General features: G+C 39.9%; 1 protein-coding gene across 5 annotated transcripts in view; it reads left to right on the plus strand.

Annotated features, from left to right (window-relative positions):
* COL19A1 (collagen type XIX alpha 1 chain) overlaps positions 1-15,157 on the plus strand; it is a 319,412-nt gene that overhangs the window by 48,724 nt on the left and 255,531 nt on the right. For 4 of the 5 annotated variants that reach the window (XM_010975277.3, XM_031455936.2, XM_031455935.2 and 1 more), the window contains exons 5-9: positions 1,837-1,960; positions 3,316-3,591; positions 7,722-7,802; positions 13,509-13,637; positions 14,901-14,963. In XM_010975277.3, coding sequence (XP_010973579.3) covers positions 1,837-1,960; positions 3,316-3,591; positions 7,722-7,802; positions 13,509-13,637; positions 14,901-14,963 — 673 coding nt within the window. The remainder of the gene's footprint in view (positions 1-1,836; positions 1,961-3,315; positions 3,592-7,721; positions 7,803-13,508; positions 13,638-14,900; positions 14,964-15,157) is intronic. The other variant, XM_031455938.2, reaches the window with a different exon arrangement.

Here is a 15,157-nt window from a genome sequence, read left to right on the forward strand (position 1 = left end):
GCTGGGAAACCAAAAAATTCATGTGACTTGCTTTATCACGATATTGACTTTATTACAGTGATCTAGAACCAAGCCCGCAACACCCTGAGGTCTGCTTGTGTACATATACATACATACATACATACACATATAGACATAAATGTGTGCACCTGTGCATGTGTTTAACCAAGTAAGTAAATAAGAACTTTAGGTCAGCACAGCTTTTTCCTATATTTTCTTGATTTCCCTACCACATGTGACTTTGTCTCTAACACAAAGTGTAAAACCAAAGTTTTGGAATTCTTCAGAGTTTGGCGGTCAGTTTCAGTAGCTGCTTGTCAGTTTTGGTAGCTGCTTGTCAGTTTCAGTAGCCCTTAGTGTGATATTCCTGGTCAGAATTTACCATCTCAGCATATGATGTTTTATTTATTTAAACAACTTCTGGCTGTGTTAGTCTGTAAGAGAATTCTTACCTACCACTTCTCATAATTTTTTAAAAGAAAAGCAAGATTCTTGTCCTGCAGAGTTTTTACATACTGTGCAAATAAATTTAAAAATCAGCTTGGAGGGATGTGTTTCTCCTTGTTTTCCAATGAAGGTCTAAATACGATTTATGTTGATTGTGAATTCTTTTCCCTGAGTTTCTTCATGGATCCAGTGAGACCAGTATTTCAAAACAAGTTTGAGGCAGAAGGATATTTGGACTGTCTTTCGGCTTCTCTTTGTTACCTAGAAAGAATTTGCTTCTTTTATTTTCTGTAGGAATGAAAAATAAACTAAAAACCACTCTGTTATATTTTGTCTTAAACTGATACCTACTAGGAAATCAGAATTAATGACTCATTTTGTAAGGGTTTGATACGATAAAACTTCTTTGGAAAATATGCATCTAATTGTTTGCAGTGTTCTCTGAAATGTACTTCACTCTACTGACCAAACCAGGGAGTACTATTTATTTCCTTTATAAACCTCTACTGTTTGCCAGACTGCAGTGAATTCTGAGATTCTGATGGAACATCCTGTCAGTAAAGGAACATCAACACGTTGTATTATGGTCTTGTTGCTCACTTTTACACACCTCCAGCTTTAACAACACCTTGCCCGAAATTTTTTTCAAAGGGAAAGAACAAGGATGAAAATTCATCCGGTAACATAGGTGCGGCTGTCTCCACATACCAATTAGGTGGCTTCCTATAAAAATGCACAATGAATTACAACTTCATTGAGAAAATATTGTTACCAAAGAGTAGGTTCTTATCTCACACAGGAGAGAATTCAAGACAGAGCCATAATAAAGTGAAAGCTGGTTTATTTAGAGATGCACATTCCATAGTAAAGTGAAAATAGATTTATCCGGGGAGATACACACTCCATAGAGGGCGGGCTGTCTCTGAAGGCAAGAGAGGCGGCCCTAGGGTGAGGGGGTGGTTAGTTTTTAGGGGCTGGGTAATTGCATATGCCAACAAGTGGGAGGATTATTCCAGCTGTTTTGGGGAAGGGGTGGGGATTTCCAGGAATTGGCCCCACCCACCCACTTTTTGGCCTATCATGGTCAACCTGGGAACTGTCAGGGCACCTGTGGGTGTGTCATTAACATGCTAATATATTACAATGAGCGTATAATGAGTCTCAAGTTCTACTGGGAATCAAATCTCCCGCCATCTTGGGCCTACTTGTTTCTAACCAGTTTACCTCCTATCCTCAAAGGCTGTGTCATTCTTGTAATGGTTTTGCCCTGCCCCTTCCCTCCTGTCCCAATATGACTGAGATACTGTGCTGCAGAGAACTTCATACCAAGATTTTCTGTCCTTGCCACCTTCAGTTTTCCCACAATAGCTCTTTGTTTTGCTCCCACAGGAAGATATTTCCCAAAGGTCTTCCTGAGGAGTTTGCCATAGCAGCCACGTTTCGGGTACGAAGAAGCACCAAAAAGGAACGGTGGTTTCTGTGGCAGGTTTTAAACCAGCAGAATGTGCCACAGGTAGGGAACCAGAGAGCTGTGCTGGTTTGTTTTCTCTGGTGTGATGAGGCTGGGTGACTCTCAGAGCTGCGTGCATAAATTTGGAAGCAGATCTCACAATCTGAAGGTTCTTTTAGAGGAATCATCCACAGGGAAATGCAGAGTATCCTCAGAGGCAGGTGGGTCTTGCTGAGATCCATTCTAGGAGAGCCTGGTGGGTGAGACAAGATTAGTTGTCTTTTTTTTTTTTTTTTTTATTACTAGATTCCTATTTTTGTCTGAAGACACTCAAACCGCCCTTCCTTTACAACTTCATTGACACTATGTCCACTTCACTAACAACTTTCTCATCACCCATGATTTCTCATGTTATATATTATTTTAAAGCTGTTCATTTTTCCATCTAAAAATCCTTAGGGAATTAAGAGATGCAATGTAAATATTGGTCCCATCCATGAAAAATAATTGAACACACATGCTAGTTGCTATTTAGTGACAAAGATAAGAGACTGGCAAAGTGTGACTCCTGCTCTTGGGGAGCGTGAGGTCTGGGGATGCCTTGTAGGAGAACATCTTTCTGGAGCATAATCACAGGGTGACAAGGGTGGTAGCAGAGGACACCTCCGAGCTGGATGGGGACTGTGGGAGTAATAGGAAGCACATGTCCCTGAACACAAGGAGAGTGGGAATCTGGGAATACTTATGGGAAAGATGGCATTTGGGCAGAAAGGAGGGGACACAGGCACTCCAGGAAGGGGAGATGAACCTCTAAATTCCTTATGGGTACCATACATTTGTGTTTATTTCTGTACATATCCACTGAAATGTTTTTCATTTTGCTGGTCTTTTAATCTGTCAATGTAGTTCCAATTTTATGATGGAAATAAGCATTGAACAGAAAGAGTAGATCCTCTATGAAATGCATTTTCTCTGCACCATGCAAATCATCAAAAGTTAAAGAGGCTGATCTTAGTTTCTATGCTAAGAGAACTGATCACTTCTTATCCTTTTAAAATTAGTGACATTTAATTCTTGAATTGCTCATACAGAATCATATATATATATGTAAAAATATATATAAATACACACACACACACGCACACACATACATATATACTGTAAGATGTTCTCTCAAGAAAGGAACATATTTCATTCACCAAATATCCAATATTTAAACCCCAAATCCCATTTTTCTTTTTGTAGCCAGCTGTGTGCTAGTCTCTTATGCTAACAAACCTTGCAGACACAGCTGTCATCTAAAACACTTTACTAAGTGCCTCAGTTATACTCACATGCACCTTGAACTTTTATTTGTGTGCTTTAAACGTTTCTGACACTGCTTTTAAAGCATCTGAAGACTATTTGCATTTTTGCAGGTTTCTGTAGTCGTGGATGGTGGAAAGAAGGTGATAGAATTTATGTTCCAAGCTACCGAGGGAGACGTGTTGAACTACGTTTTTAAAACTCGAGAACTCCGTCCTTTGTTCGATCGTCAGTGGCATAAACTTGGCATCGGTGTACAAGCCCAGGGCATTTCACTCTACGTGGACTGCAACTTAGTTGCCAGCCGGCATACTGACATAAAGGATGCTGTGGACTTTCGTGGAAGGACTGTCATTGTGGCCCGAGCTGCGGATGGCAAACCTGTGGATGTGAGTTATGAGGTTGATTGTGAAAGAGAATTAGTAAAATTTATAAATGAAAAGAAAATGCCTTATTGGAGATGGGTTTGTAGCTCAGTGGTAGAGCATGTGCTTAGCATGCACGAGGTACCGGGTTCAATCCCCAGTACCTCCATTTAAAAAAATCTTATTAAAACCCTTTTCTTTTAATAACTACGTAATACATTCCCTTCTTAACACTGTTTAAATTACTTTGCCATCAGATGTGTAAAGCCTAGCTATGTGTTTCCAACTGTATTTTCCCTTATTTTCTGCCTTTTGTCACCCATGTTCTCCAGCCTGTGAATTTAAAAGAAGTAGGTCATGCCTTAAAAAATAAGGCTACTAAAATTAAATTTTAGTAAAACTTGAAGCTAGGATACAAAAAGGAAGCTTGGCCTAAGTTCGTGTATTTTGAATAGAAAGGCCTGGAAAAAGATGAACTTTAAATTAAACGGTTCCAGATTATCTGCTGTTTTCATTCAGGAACAATAGGCTGTCTATTTATCCTCAGAATCACAATTGTTTGAATTGCAGGCTATTTTTCATAAGCTTATAATGGGTTTTCAGAGTTCTGTTGGACTGAAACGCAGCCACTAATTGCATCAGTAGGTCATTTGGATGAAAACCACAGGCTAGTGAAACCCTTTCAGATGAAAAGTTCCTTTAAAAATTGTATTTGATGCTGCGGGTGATATAGATTTATTATTAAATTTCCCTAGAGAAGAAGGCCTGGCATCTTTAAAAATTGGGATCTGTCTAAACTTGATGACTTCACACTTTCTTACGGGTAGAGTGACGGGAAAACCCATATAAATAATCTGAATGCAGGGCGCCCATGGGCGTTGCCAGTGCTGTTAACACAAAGTTCAGTTTCATTTCAAGAGTACAATTCTGCACAGATACATATTTGGTGGCCAGCATATTATTTCTAAAGGCCCCTGTGGAAGGCGTCGAAGATACGTGATAGATAGATAGACAGAGAGATGTATATGTGTATATGTAGTCAGTAAAATATTATTTTTAAATTGTCTTCTCTTCAAGACAATGAACAAATCAATGAGAATGTCATAACTAGGGCTCAGTGACGGTCTTCAAAATAGGCCAGAGCAGAAGCCAGTCCGGGAGACAAGAAATCATGGCATCATGGAGAGCAGCTTGCTTGGAGATCAGACAGATGTGATTATAAATCCTTTCTCATCTGTGTATGATCTGCTAATTTAGCTTGTCAGCTATGAATGTGTCTGGGTCTCAGAGTCCTAGTTGTGAAAGAATGTCGGTAGACTTGCTAGTGATAATTGTCTGGAGCCTGTGCCGTCATGCATAGCAGGGGGTCAGTTCTCTGTATATTCATTTATTTATTTAGGGCCAGGCATGCCATTCAACCCTGGCATAAGAGAGTGGAAAACACCACCACCACCAAAACCCTGCTACGCCTGCCTCAAAGGTCTGAAAGGCTAAGTCTGTGTCAGTAGAGGAGGATTAAGCCCCTCGGGGTAAAAGTGGCTGCCAATTATAATCACAGGGGTAACTGTAATGACAGTGGTCCTAGACAGACTCCTCAGAAAGGTCTCTCCGAAGTCAAGGGAGGAGGTGGAGACCAGAAGCTCAGCCTCAGAGACGTGACTTCCAGCAGTGGGTGGAGGGCAGGTAGACAGGGAGTCCACTTAGGGGAATTCTAGCAACGTTGAGGGGTGTGGCGGTCATCCCTGTGCAAGGACAGGGGTTGGGGGCTGGAACTGATCTTTTGTAGGACCAGGGAGAGCAAAGTGGGGAACTGGGAGAACCAGAGTGTCAGGGTTAGGATGAGGCTATAAATGCATAACTTTTGGGGAACAGATGGCACTGAGAGAGGAACACGTGATTGCCAGAGCGAGGGCTGGCTCAGAGCTCCGCCTCTGAGCGCTGTGAGTTGTGCCCCGTGTCTCATTAACTTCTCACTCAAGGAAACTTCACCTGAGGCTAAAGACTATCAGGTGTGCCCTGATGAAAAGACACAGTGTGAAAATTATAGTGTTACCATGGTTTCACAGTTTAATGTGGGATCTTAATTCACTGGAAAATAACATTAAAGCCACATCTCAGTGATGGAGCTTTTAAAGGAGGCAGTCACCATTTAACTTAAACAAACAAATAAAATGTGTATTTTATTTTTCAAAGATTCTTGGTCCTACTAAAACTCGAAGTGAACTAATTTTTTTTTATTATCTCCATATAAGCTCTGTGATTTATAAGATCTAGTGTAAGGTGAAAATGTTTTATTTATTCACAGTATGACACAGCACATTTATTTATTGATTTGTTATTGATGAAAATTCTAATGATCAGATTTTATTTTACATATACTACCTGTGTGCTTTGGTGACAGAGAAATAGGTGACCAAACTGATAAAATGATTTCTTTGTTTTAACAAGCAAATGCTGCGTGACAAGGGTCAGTGCATTCTTCTAAAGCACTGTGTCACTGATGGATGCTAAAGTAACTAATGAATCAAAAAAAAAAAAAAAAGCATAATGAAACTAGGCTGATTGTAGTTTCAATGTCATGGGTACTTGATTAGGTTCTAATCTCCCAAAAATTGATCATCTATCTTCAGTTAAGGAAAAGAATTCATACAAATTTCCTAGCAGAGTGGATGATATATGATAGGATTTCAGTGTTTGTTGGCTGTTTAGATAACAGTGATGATGATCAATTAGTTTCAGTTAAGAAGAATATTAATTAATTTGGAGCCTCCTCATTCTTCTTTCTACGTAATGGGTATATTACCACCTGGTGTTTCATTAGACTATGTAAGACAGTGTATTTAAACTTCATAAATAAATGTTCACTTCGATAATCTTGCAAAAAGTTATAGAAAAGAAATTGTTAGGTCTCATTTCATCTCAGAATTTTGCATTGGCTGGAAATCTTACACTGCTCACAAACTGAAAAGGTGTCTGGAGTTCTTAACGCTTTCTAGGAGCTGAGCTGATTTGGTTCATCTCTGTGGAGAGAAACAGCAATAGCTGTGTTCCTTGTTTCGTGCTTTTTTGGCGTTGGGGTCCAGATTCAGAACTGGCTGCAGATATGTGCTTTCTGGTATCGTAGGATTAATTATTGTGTGATTACAGTCGGAGCTTTCTGTAAAAGTACTTGTTGACCTCAAAGTAGTACGTAATCTAGCTCTGTTACATTAGGAGACAGAGACAGAGAGAGAGACAGAGATAGAGAGAGAGGAGAGAAAGGTGGGCGGAGGGGGGGAGGGAAAGGGACCCTACTTACCTATGTTATACAGCAAGTCGTCATTAGATTAATTATGAATTAAACGCTGAAATTCACAACCACAAACTAATTCAAAATGGCCCACTTAGCGCCTCTGTTATATTGAAATTTTGTCAATGGTCTGTACCATTTACTTTCTCTTATGTGGTTGTTTGATCTTGCACTTAAAGGCATGATTGTATTTTCCTTGAATTACTATGAATCTCATGTCCAAATGCCAAGAAGTGTCAACCTGCTGAGCAAATAGAGGAATCAGTTATTTTTGTAAAAAGATCATGAGTCTTGCTCAAGAGTATGCCAACGTGATATAAAATCCATAGGTATTAGGAAGAATCCGTGGAAAATAGATAAATACTAAATACTTTTTTTTTTCTTCTTGGGAAGTAGGCATCTGCTTCAGGGCCTTTTTACCAGGAGGTCTGGGACTGCACGTAAGCCTTTTCCGTCACGTGCTCAAACCTTTCATTTTACTTTTTCTGCAGAATTTTTTACTTTGAAGCATTGCTCATTTTGTGAGCATACTTTATTGCAGTGCATTCTCTCTCTTTAATGAAATACTTCTTTCCTTAATGCTTGAAACTAGGAGCAAAGAATTGCAGTTGCTTTCGTTACATGATTTCCTTTATATACAGATCCAGCTCAGTGCCTGCGGTTCTGTTTCTCAAAGGTCCATAAAATCATGAATCCTAAATTAAATAAAAACATTCAGAACACCTGCCGGTAACTTATTTGTATTAGCTTTTTTTTTTTTAATTTCCTTTCCAGTTCAATTACTGTGGTTCTCAAATGCCTGAATGCGAATTTCGAAAAAAAAACCCAAAACTAATGATATGTCTCATTACTCATTTTTTAATAGGTTGAACTTCACCAGCTTAAAATCTACTGTAACTCAGACATCATCGCCCAAGAATCATGTTGCGAGATCTCAGACACTAAGGTGAGTGTCTTTTCTGTTGGCGTGTGAAACCGTAGAAGGCACTTGCCTGGTCTCTGGGGTCCACATGTAGGGCAGCGCTGACTGTCCTCTGTTGAAGCCAGGTGAGCAGTCTGTTCCAAGCAAGAGACCCCCTTGCAGGGCTCTCACATCATTTCTTGTCACACTTTTACTCCCAGTGTATCATCCTGAAACAGTGCTATGGCCTTACTTTGGACTCAACGTAAGTAAAAGAGAATGTATGTCTTTCTCCCTAAACCATATTCTGGCTGTGGCATCATCCTTGTCCAGTGGCAGGTTTTATATCAGTGATTGTCCATTACACTCACTCATTTCCCTCTTCTAGCCTCTCACCCATCAGACCGGTTTTTTTTTTTTTTTTTTTTGGTGGGGGTGGGGAAGCCAGGGAGACAATTAGATTAATTTTTATTCATTTATTTAATAGAGGTACCGGGGATGGAACCCAGGACCTCATGCAGGCTAAGCACGCGCTCTACCACTGAGCTCCGCCCTCCCCCCAGGGACAGCTTTCTTTGTGAGAGATTTGTCATCTGCATCTTCTCCTCTCCTGTTACTGCCGTGGTCCACCTTGACCTCATGCCTGGATTGTTGCGCTGTCTTGTCATCTGCCTTCCCTGTCTCCAGCATAACCAGAATAAGTCTCTGAATCACTGCTTTGTAGATTCACTTATGCTCTTCCACTAAACATTTTTTATTCAAAAACATTGATCTGCTAGACATTGTGCTAAGGCACAAGGATAGCACGTGATTGAAGGCACATTCTCTGCCCTCTACTTACCTCTCAAAGCCCTTGGTTACTCCCTGTTGATGACAAAATATAGATTCAGTTTCTTAGCCTCTTACTTTTCATATTCTCAACCCAACCCTACAACAATTACTTTCTTGTACCAATCTTCCATTAAAAAAAAAATACTGTATTCAATAATTTCCTTTCTTATTTTTTGCTTTCATTTTTATGTATATATATTTTTATTGAATTATAGTCAGTTTACAATGTAGTGTCAATTTCTGGTGTACAGAATAATGCTTCAGTCATACATGAATTCAGTACTTTCTATGTCTCTCATTGCATTGGCGTGTGTGTACCTTGTATCATTAGAGTTGTATATGTTCTTAATTTATTCAACTACCTTTTAAACTCATTGAGGGGCGTTATACTTTTGTACCCTTCTTTTTTATTCCTAGCAATTTGTTGGTAGAGGATAGTCAAAATGTTGTTTCTTGGTTTGTTGACTTAACCACTCAAGGGCATACATGGGACAGAAAGGTATTTGAAACGAATTAATTCCAAAAAGCCTTACAGAAAGAATGTAGGAAAAAACTAAAAGGTGAAAATGTTATACTTTGTATCTTTGATTTCCCAGAGTTCTACACTTACCATCAAAAATTATATGAAAATTTCATCGATGGTTGAGTATTTAAAAATATTTTTAACTTTTATCATTCACTTTGGGTAGCAGATTAATAATATGACTGACTGACTCAAAGCATAACTGAATCTCTCAAAATTATGTTTTGCTTATATAACTTGGTTTTATAAGGCACATCTCCAATCCAGTTTATAGCTCTCATCCCAATGAAAGGCAGCCAGATAGCTTTCTATAAATATCTAAAAAGATAATTCAGAGTGCTGGTCTGCAGGCGTGAAGTACCTACACTTCCTGAAGCCACAAATTTAAATCTCGAAGATGTGAATTCTCCAGAAGTTTTTCTCTACTTATTATACTTTTTTTTTTTTTGCTGTAAGAGCTTTTAAAATAATAATTTTCCCTGATTGAAAAGTATCACAATGATGTTTGGACGTATCAAATGTTACATTCTTGACCAATAGTCACTCCTCTGTGTCATCACACAATAGACATTTACAATTTGAATTACGAGAAGATTGTTTAAGGAAGTACAGGTGGTGAATCTGATGGAGGACGTTGCTAATTAAAAGCAGTGACATGGCCTCACACATTGTGGAAAATATTGTAATCATGTTTTTAAGATATTTAGTTTTAAAGAGTAGAAAGTGAGGTGGGAATTCATCTCCAACTATAGAAAAATAACAAACAACTGCCATGTACCTGCTGATAATTATTTGGGGGAACCTCATTGTTCTGTTAATGGTTCACAGGAAATAGAAACATGCTGCCTTTCACAAATGGAAATGCGTATTTTAGAATGCAAATTATTATATAGCAGCTACTTAAGTGTATCTGCCATAGTTCTGACAACACTGTATTTTTAAAAAATGTTTGAACTCAGAAAATTTTAATGTACTTGCTTAAAGATCTAATTTTGTCCTGTAATATCAAATCAGACATGCTTTTTGTTATTAATACTTTATAACATATTTCAAAAGTAAAATTAATTCAGGATAGTCTATAAATATTCATTAGATTTTCTCTTTCTGAAGCAGTCAAGTTTCATGACTGCAGACAGAGAGAGTGAAGAATAAATATGAAGAGAGGGAGGAAGTCAGCAACATTTGTTGAAAACAAATGAGAAACATGATTGAAATTTTGAGGGCTAATTAACTGAGTATGTGTCAAACCAAATCCAGAGGTTTTATGAGGAGAGATGGCCTTACTTGGATGTCTTTTGTTCCCTTTAGGCACTTTTTTGGAAAGTGTGAGCAGGTTTATAGTGAAGCCTGAGACCTGTTTTCATTTAAAAAAAAAATTTAAATTGAAGTATAGTTAATTTACACTGTTGTGTCAGTTTCTGGTGTACAGCATAGTGATTCAGTTATACACATATACATATATTCCTTTTCATATTCTTTTCCATTTTAGGTTATTACAAGATATGGAATGTAGTTCCCTGTGCTAGACAGTAGGAACTTGTTGTTTATCTATTTTATATATAGTAGTTTGTATCTGTTAATAGCGAACTCCTAATTTATCCCTTCCCCACCCTTTCCCGTTTGGTAATCATAGTTTGTTTTCTATGTCTGTAGTCTCTTTTTGTTTTGTAAGTAAGTTCATTTGTATATTTTTAGATTCCATGTATAAGTGATATCGTATGATATTTGCATTGCCCTTTCTGACTTGCCTCTCTTAGTATGATAATCTCTAGGTCCATCCATATTGCTGAAAATGGCATTGTTTTATTCTTTTTTATGGCTGAGTAGTATTCCATTGTGTGTGTATGTATATATACATGAACACACCACATCTTCTTTTTCCAGTCATCTGTTGATGGACATTTAGGTTGTTTCCATGTCTTGACTATTGTAAATAGTGCTTCTATGAACACTGTGGTGCAGGTGTCTTTTTGAATTAGGGTTCCTTCTGGATGTATGCCCAGGAGCAGGATTGCTGGATCATAGGGCAAATCCATTTTTAATTTTTAAATGAATCTCCATACTGTCCTCCACAGTGGTTGTACCAAATCACACTCCCACCCACAGCATAGGAGGGTTCCCTTTTTTCCACACCCTCTCCAGCATTTATCATTCATGGAGTTTTTAGTGATGGCCATTCTAACCAGTGTGAGGTGATACTTCATAGTTTTGATTTGCATTTCTCTGAAAATTAGTGATATTGAGCATCTTTTCATGTCCCTGTTGGCCATCTGAATGTCTCATTAGGGAAATGAGACATGCTTTTTAAGTCATTTAAATCCCCAATTTAAAATAACAAATCAGTTATCCAGAGCAAAATTGTAAGCTGAAACTGGATCTTGATTATCTAACTGAGAACCCACAGAGCAGGAACTGGCTAGAAAATCATATCAAATCATATGAGATACATGGATTGCTTTGGTGATAATCTTGTTTCATTCTAATGTAAATTTTAGACTCGTGGACTTGGAAACTTAAAGATAACTCAATAGCTGATCATTAAATCAGCAGAGAGTCATGTGATAGAACTAGTGATAAAGACAGGAAACTAGTCACAGTATTTCCAGGTGATATTTTTCTTGCACTTTAGTGTGCTACCCATTTTTCAAAATATTTTTTTGTTTGAAAAGTTGTGTATGTTTACTACATAAAATTTGGAAAATGCGGGTAATTTCAAAGAAGAAAATAATTATCGACCATGATCTCACTACAATAAATGACCACTGACGATATTTTAATTTTGTATCCTGACCATAATTTTCCCTGCATTCAAAGTATGCAAAGTATACAAAGTAATGTGCGAATCCTTCCCCTCAAAGTGCAAATTCAGACAGGAAATTGCAAATGCATGAAACTGCAGATTCAGAGTGACAGACCGTAAATGATGTTGAAAGCAAAGGATGCATTTATCCTCTTCAGACTCTCTGGATTTACTTTTTTGAACAGAAATAGAGTTCTTTGCTTTGTAACCAAATTTCACCTTATGTGGCCCCACAGGTTCTGAACCCACTGGATAAGTATAAAAATCATCACTGGTCTCTTACAGTGGAGGCTTTTGAATGAATTTAAAGGACAATGGACTGGAATAAAATATACTTTGATTAAATATATACCACTTTAGAGCATAGAAAAGATTTTATTTTCTACTTTTACATCCCTTTACAATCCTCTTGTTAAAGTAAATGATGTTTTATACTCACAGACATAGAGAACAAACTATGGTTACCAGGGGGAGGGGGGTGGGAAAGGATAAATTGGGAGTTCGAGATTTGCAGTTACTAACTACTATATATGAAATAGGTAAACAACAAGATCCTACTGTACAGCACAGGGAACTATATTCAATATGTTGTAGTGACCTATAATGAAAAAGAATATGAAGAGGAATATATGTATATGTATGACAGAAGCAGTATGCTGTACACCAGAACTTGACACGGCATTGTAAACTGACTAGACTTCAATAGAAAAGAATGTAAACTGTCAACTGTAATAAATGCGCAGCCTAAAAGTTGAGAGTTATGTTTTCTCTGGCGGGAGGACTCTAGCCAGGATGACAGCCTCTCAGATTGCTCCGAGGGACTGCTCCGAAGAGGTAGGGGAGGAGCTAGGATATATAGGAGCTTTACCACAAAGACCAGGTAGTCAGAACATAAAAAGATTACCTGTTAACTAAAGAAAACCAGACATCACGAGAGTTAAAGAATTTAGCGCTTTTCTAGGTATGGGAGGGAGCAAACATTTGGGCTCATTGAATTCATTCCTTTGACAAGCACCTAGCTATCCAGGGCCAGGATCCTGCCCTTTCTTATTCTGAGTCCCCTCAGGGTGCACCACTGTGAGTGGCTGCAGGCTTGTCTTCACTGGGGGGGTGGCGGCAGCCACTGATGACTTGCTGGTTTGAGCATCCTTTGTTTACTGATACGGTTTGCAGTATTTTTTTGTTCACAAAAGTAAATGATGCTTTAAAAGTTCGAATTACACTCTTTTAAATTTGCTCCCCCAAATACATATGCTGATGTGATTTGTATAAATTATTTTCTTGGAACAATGCAATTCTTGTAAACGTTTGCTGTGACAGTACTTGCCATCAAGTCACCCACCACAGTTTTAGAGTTTCTCACCCAAACCCACATTTAAATGCGTTTCTAGTGTGTTGTCAAGTGTGAAAAACAATGTAGGGGGCCAGTGAAAGAGCGAAGTCATTATGAACTTCACATGCTGGTGTCAGCCTTTAGTTATTAGAAGGCAGACTTGCAGGGAACTCCAGTCGTGCTGAGTGAGGTGGGAGTCAGGGCTGGGAAGGCTAGGATGTTAGGAATGGACCCCATTTCCTAAAGCCTCTTTTTGGATTTTAGTGCCCAGAGCAGGATGGCTTTGGACGTCCTGCGTCATCACCATCAGTACCCGCTCATGCCAGTAGAATGTCTGCATATCTGCCAGCCAAGCAGGACCTCACAGACCAGTGCCAGTGCATCCCCAGCAAGGTATGCTAGCTTCACCCTGTGCCTGCGGGAAAGCCACTCCGCACCATGAGCCAGACCCGCGGGTGTGGGCCTGATGCGCAGAACACGGCTGGCGCTTTAGTGCTGGTTGAACTAGGTGCCTGAGCCTCTCAGTTCCTGGGGGGAGGGGGGGAGGTTAAAAAAGGGGGATGAGGAATCCAGCTTTTCTGGATTTCGATCTGGATAGTTCTGAGCCCATCCGTCCTTCTCTCCTGGGTGCGAGGTAGAATAACCAGGGAACACCTGAACAGCAGGCAAGGATCAGGACCTGACACGTGCCAGTAAGAGGCTTCAGTCCTGGGAATTCACAGCTGAAGGAAACTCAGTGCCTGCCCTTAAAAGTATGGAGGAGTAGGTCTTTGTTTTGTGGACACTGTATCTGTCCTGTGCCCCAGAAATCCACCCAGCTCTCCTCTCCGCTAGACGTCGTATGAGGAATGCAGGGGACTCAGAGAATTTGTGTGGCTTGCATCTCCCTGGTCAGGAAGCCTGGGCCCGTGGACTTACAGGAATGTCTTTTGTGGATGTTCTTTCTCATTCTTTTTTTTTTTTTTTCCTATTTATTTATTTATTAATTTGGTGGGGGAAGTAATTAGTTTTTTGTTTATTTTTGATGGAGGTACTGGGGATAGAACCCAGGACCTTGCGCATGCTAGGCACCTGCTCTATTACTGAGCTGTACCATCCCCTTTTGTCTTTTGTCGCTATTAATGGCCCTCAGAGGCCTGTGCTAAACGTAGGCTGAGTGATCTCCTGCTGGCTTTCCTCTATGCCCGTACGGGAGGGAGGGAAAACTTGGCCCAGCTCCTAGAGCAGAAGGTCCCCTAGTTCTGTGTCTCCATACGTGCTCTGAGGCTTAATGCATCCTGCGACCACGCTCCCTCCTGAATGGAGGAGCGGGGAGGAGGGGCAGTGGAAGTTTAGGGGAAACTTACATTCCCTCCAGAGAGCAGTAAGCTCCATGGGAAAGGCAAGTCCAAGGTGCGGGGGTGGGGGGCGTGAAGCAGAGCACTTGTCCTAGCCGTGGCAGGTGCCAGGGAGGAGACGATGCTGAATGGTGATGGGCAGAGGGGGAGAAATGCGCCTTATAGACTGGGGAAGACAGGCCTCCTGGCCGAGGGACCAGCATCGGCTCCCAGGAGAGCAAAGCTTTATCTTCCTATTGTCCGCTTCTTCTTTATAAGCTATTTGCCTTTAGTTCAAGGGAACAGCATATTTGATAATACAAAATTCATCTCTGCTCAGGGAGAAGCAGGATTACCGGGAGCTCCGGGCTCACCTGGCCAGAAAGGGGACAAAGGAGAACAGGTAAGACTGCCCCCCACCACCCCGACCAGTGCTGTCAGGATGAAAGAGGGTTTGTCCAACAGTGACGTCAAAATCGTGTCCCTCTCGTTTTCCTATGTCCTGCGCCAATGCCCGTTTCTGTAGAAGGCAGTCAAGGGCTCCGCGTAAGTGCTAATCACTGAAACGAGGAAAGCTGTGTTGTCATTCGGTTCTGC

Source organism: Camelus dromedarius, chromosome 6 (genome assembly GCF_036321535.1).
Source record: "Camelus dromedarius isolate mCamDro1 chromosome 6, mCamDro1.pat, whole genome shotgun sequence".
In the NCBI taxonomy this organism is placed as follows: domain Eukaryota; kingdom Metazoa; phylum Chordata; class Mammalia; order Artiodactyla; family Camelidae; genus Camelus; species Camelus dromedarius.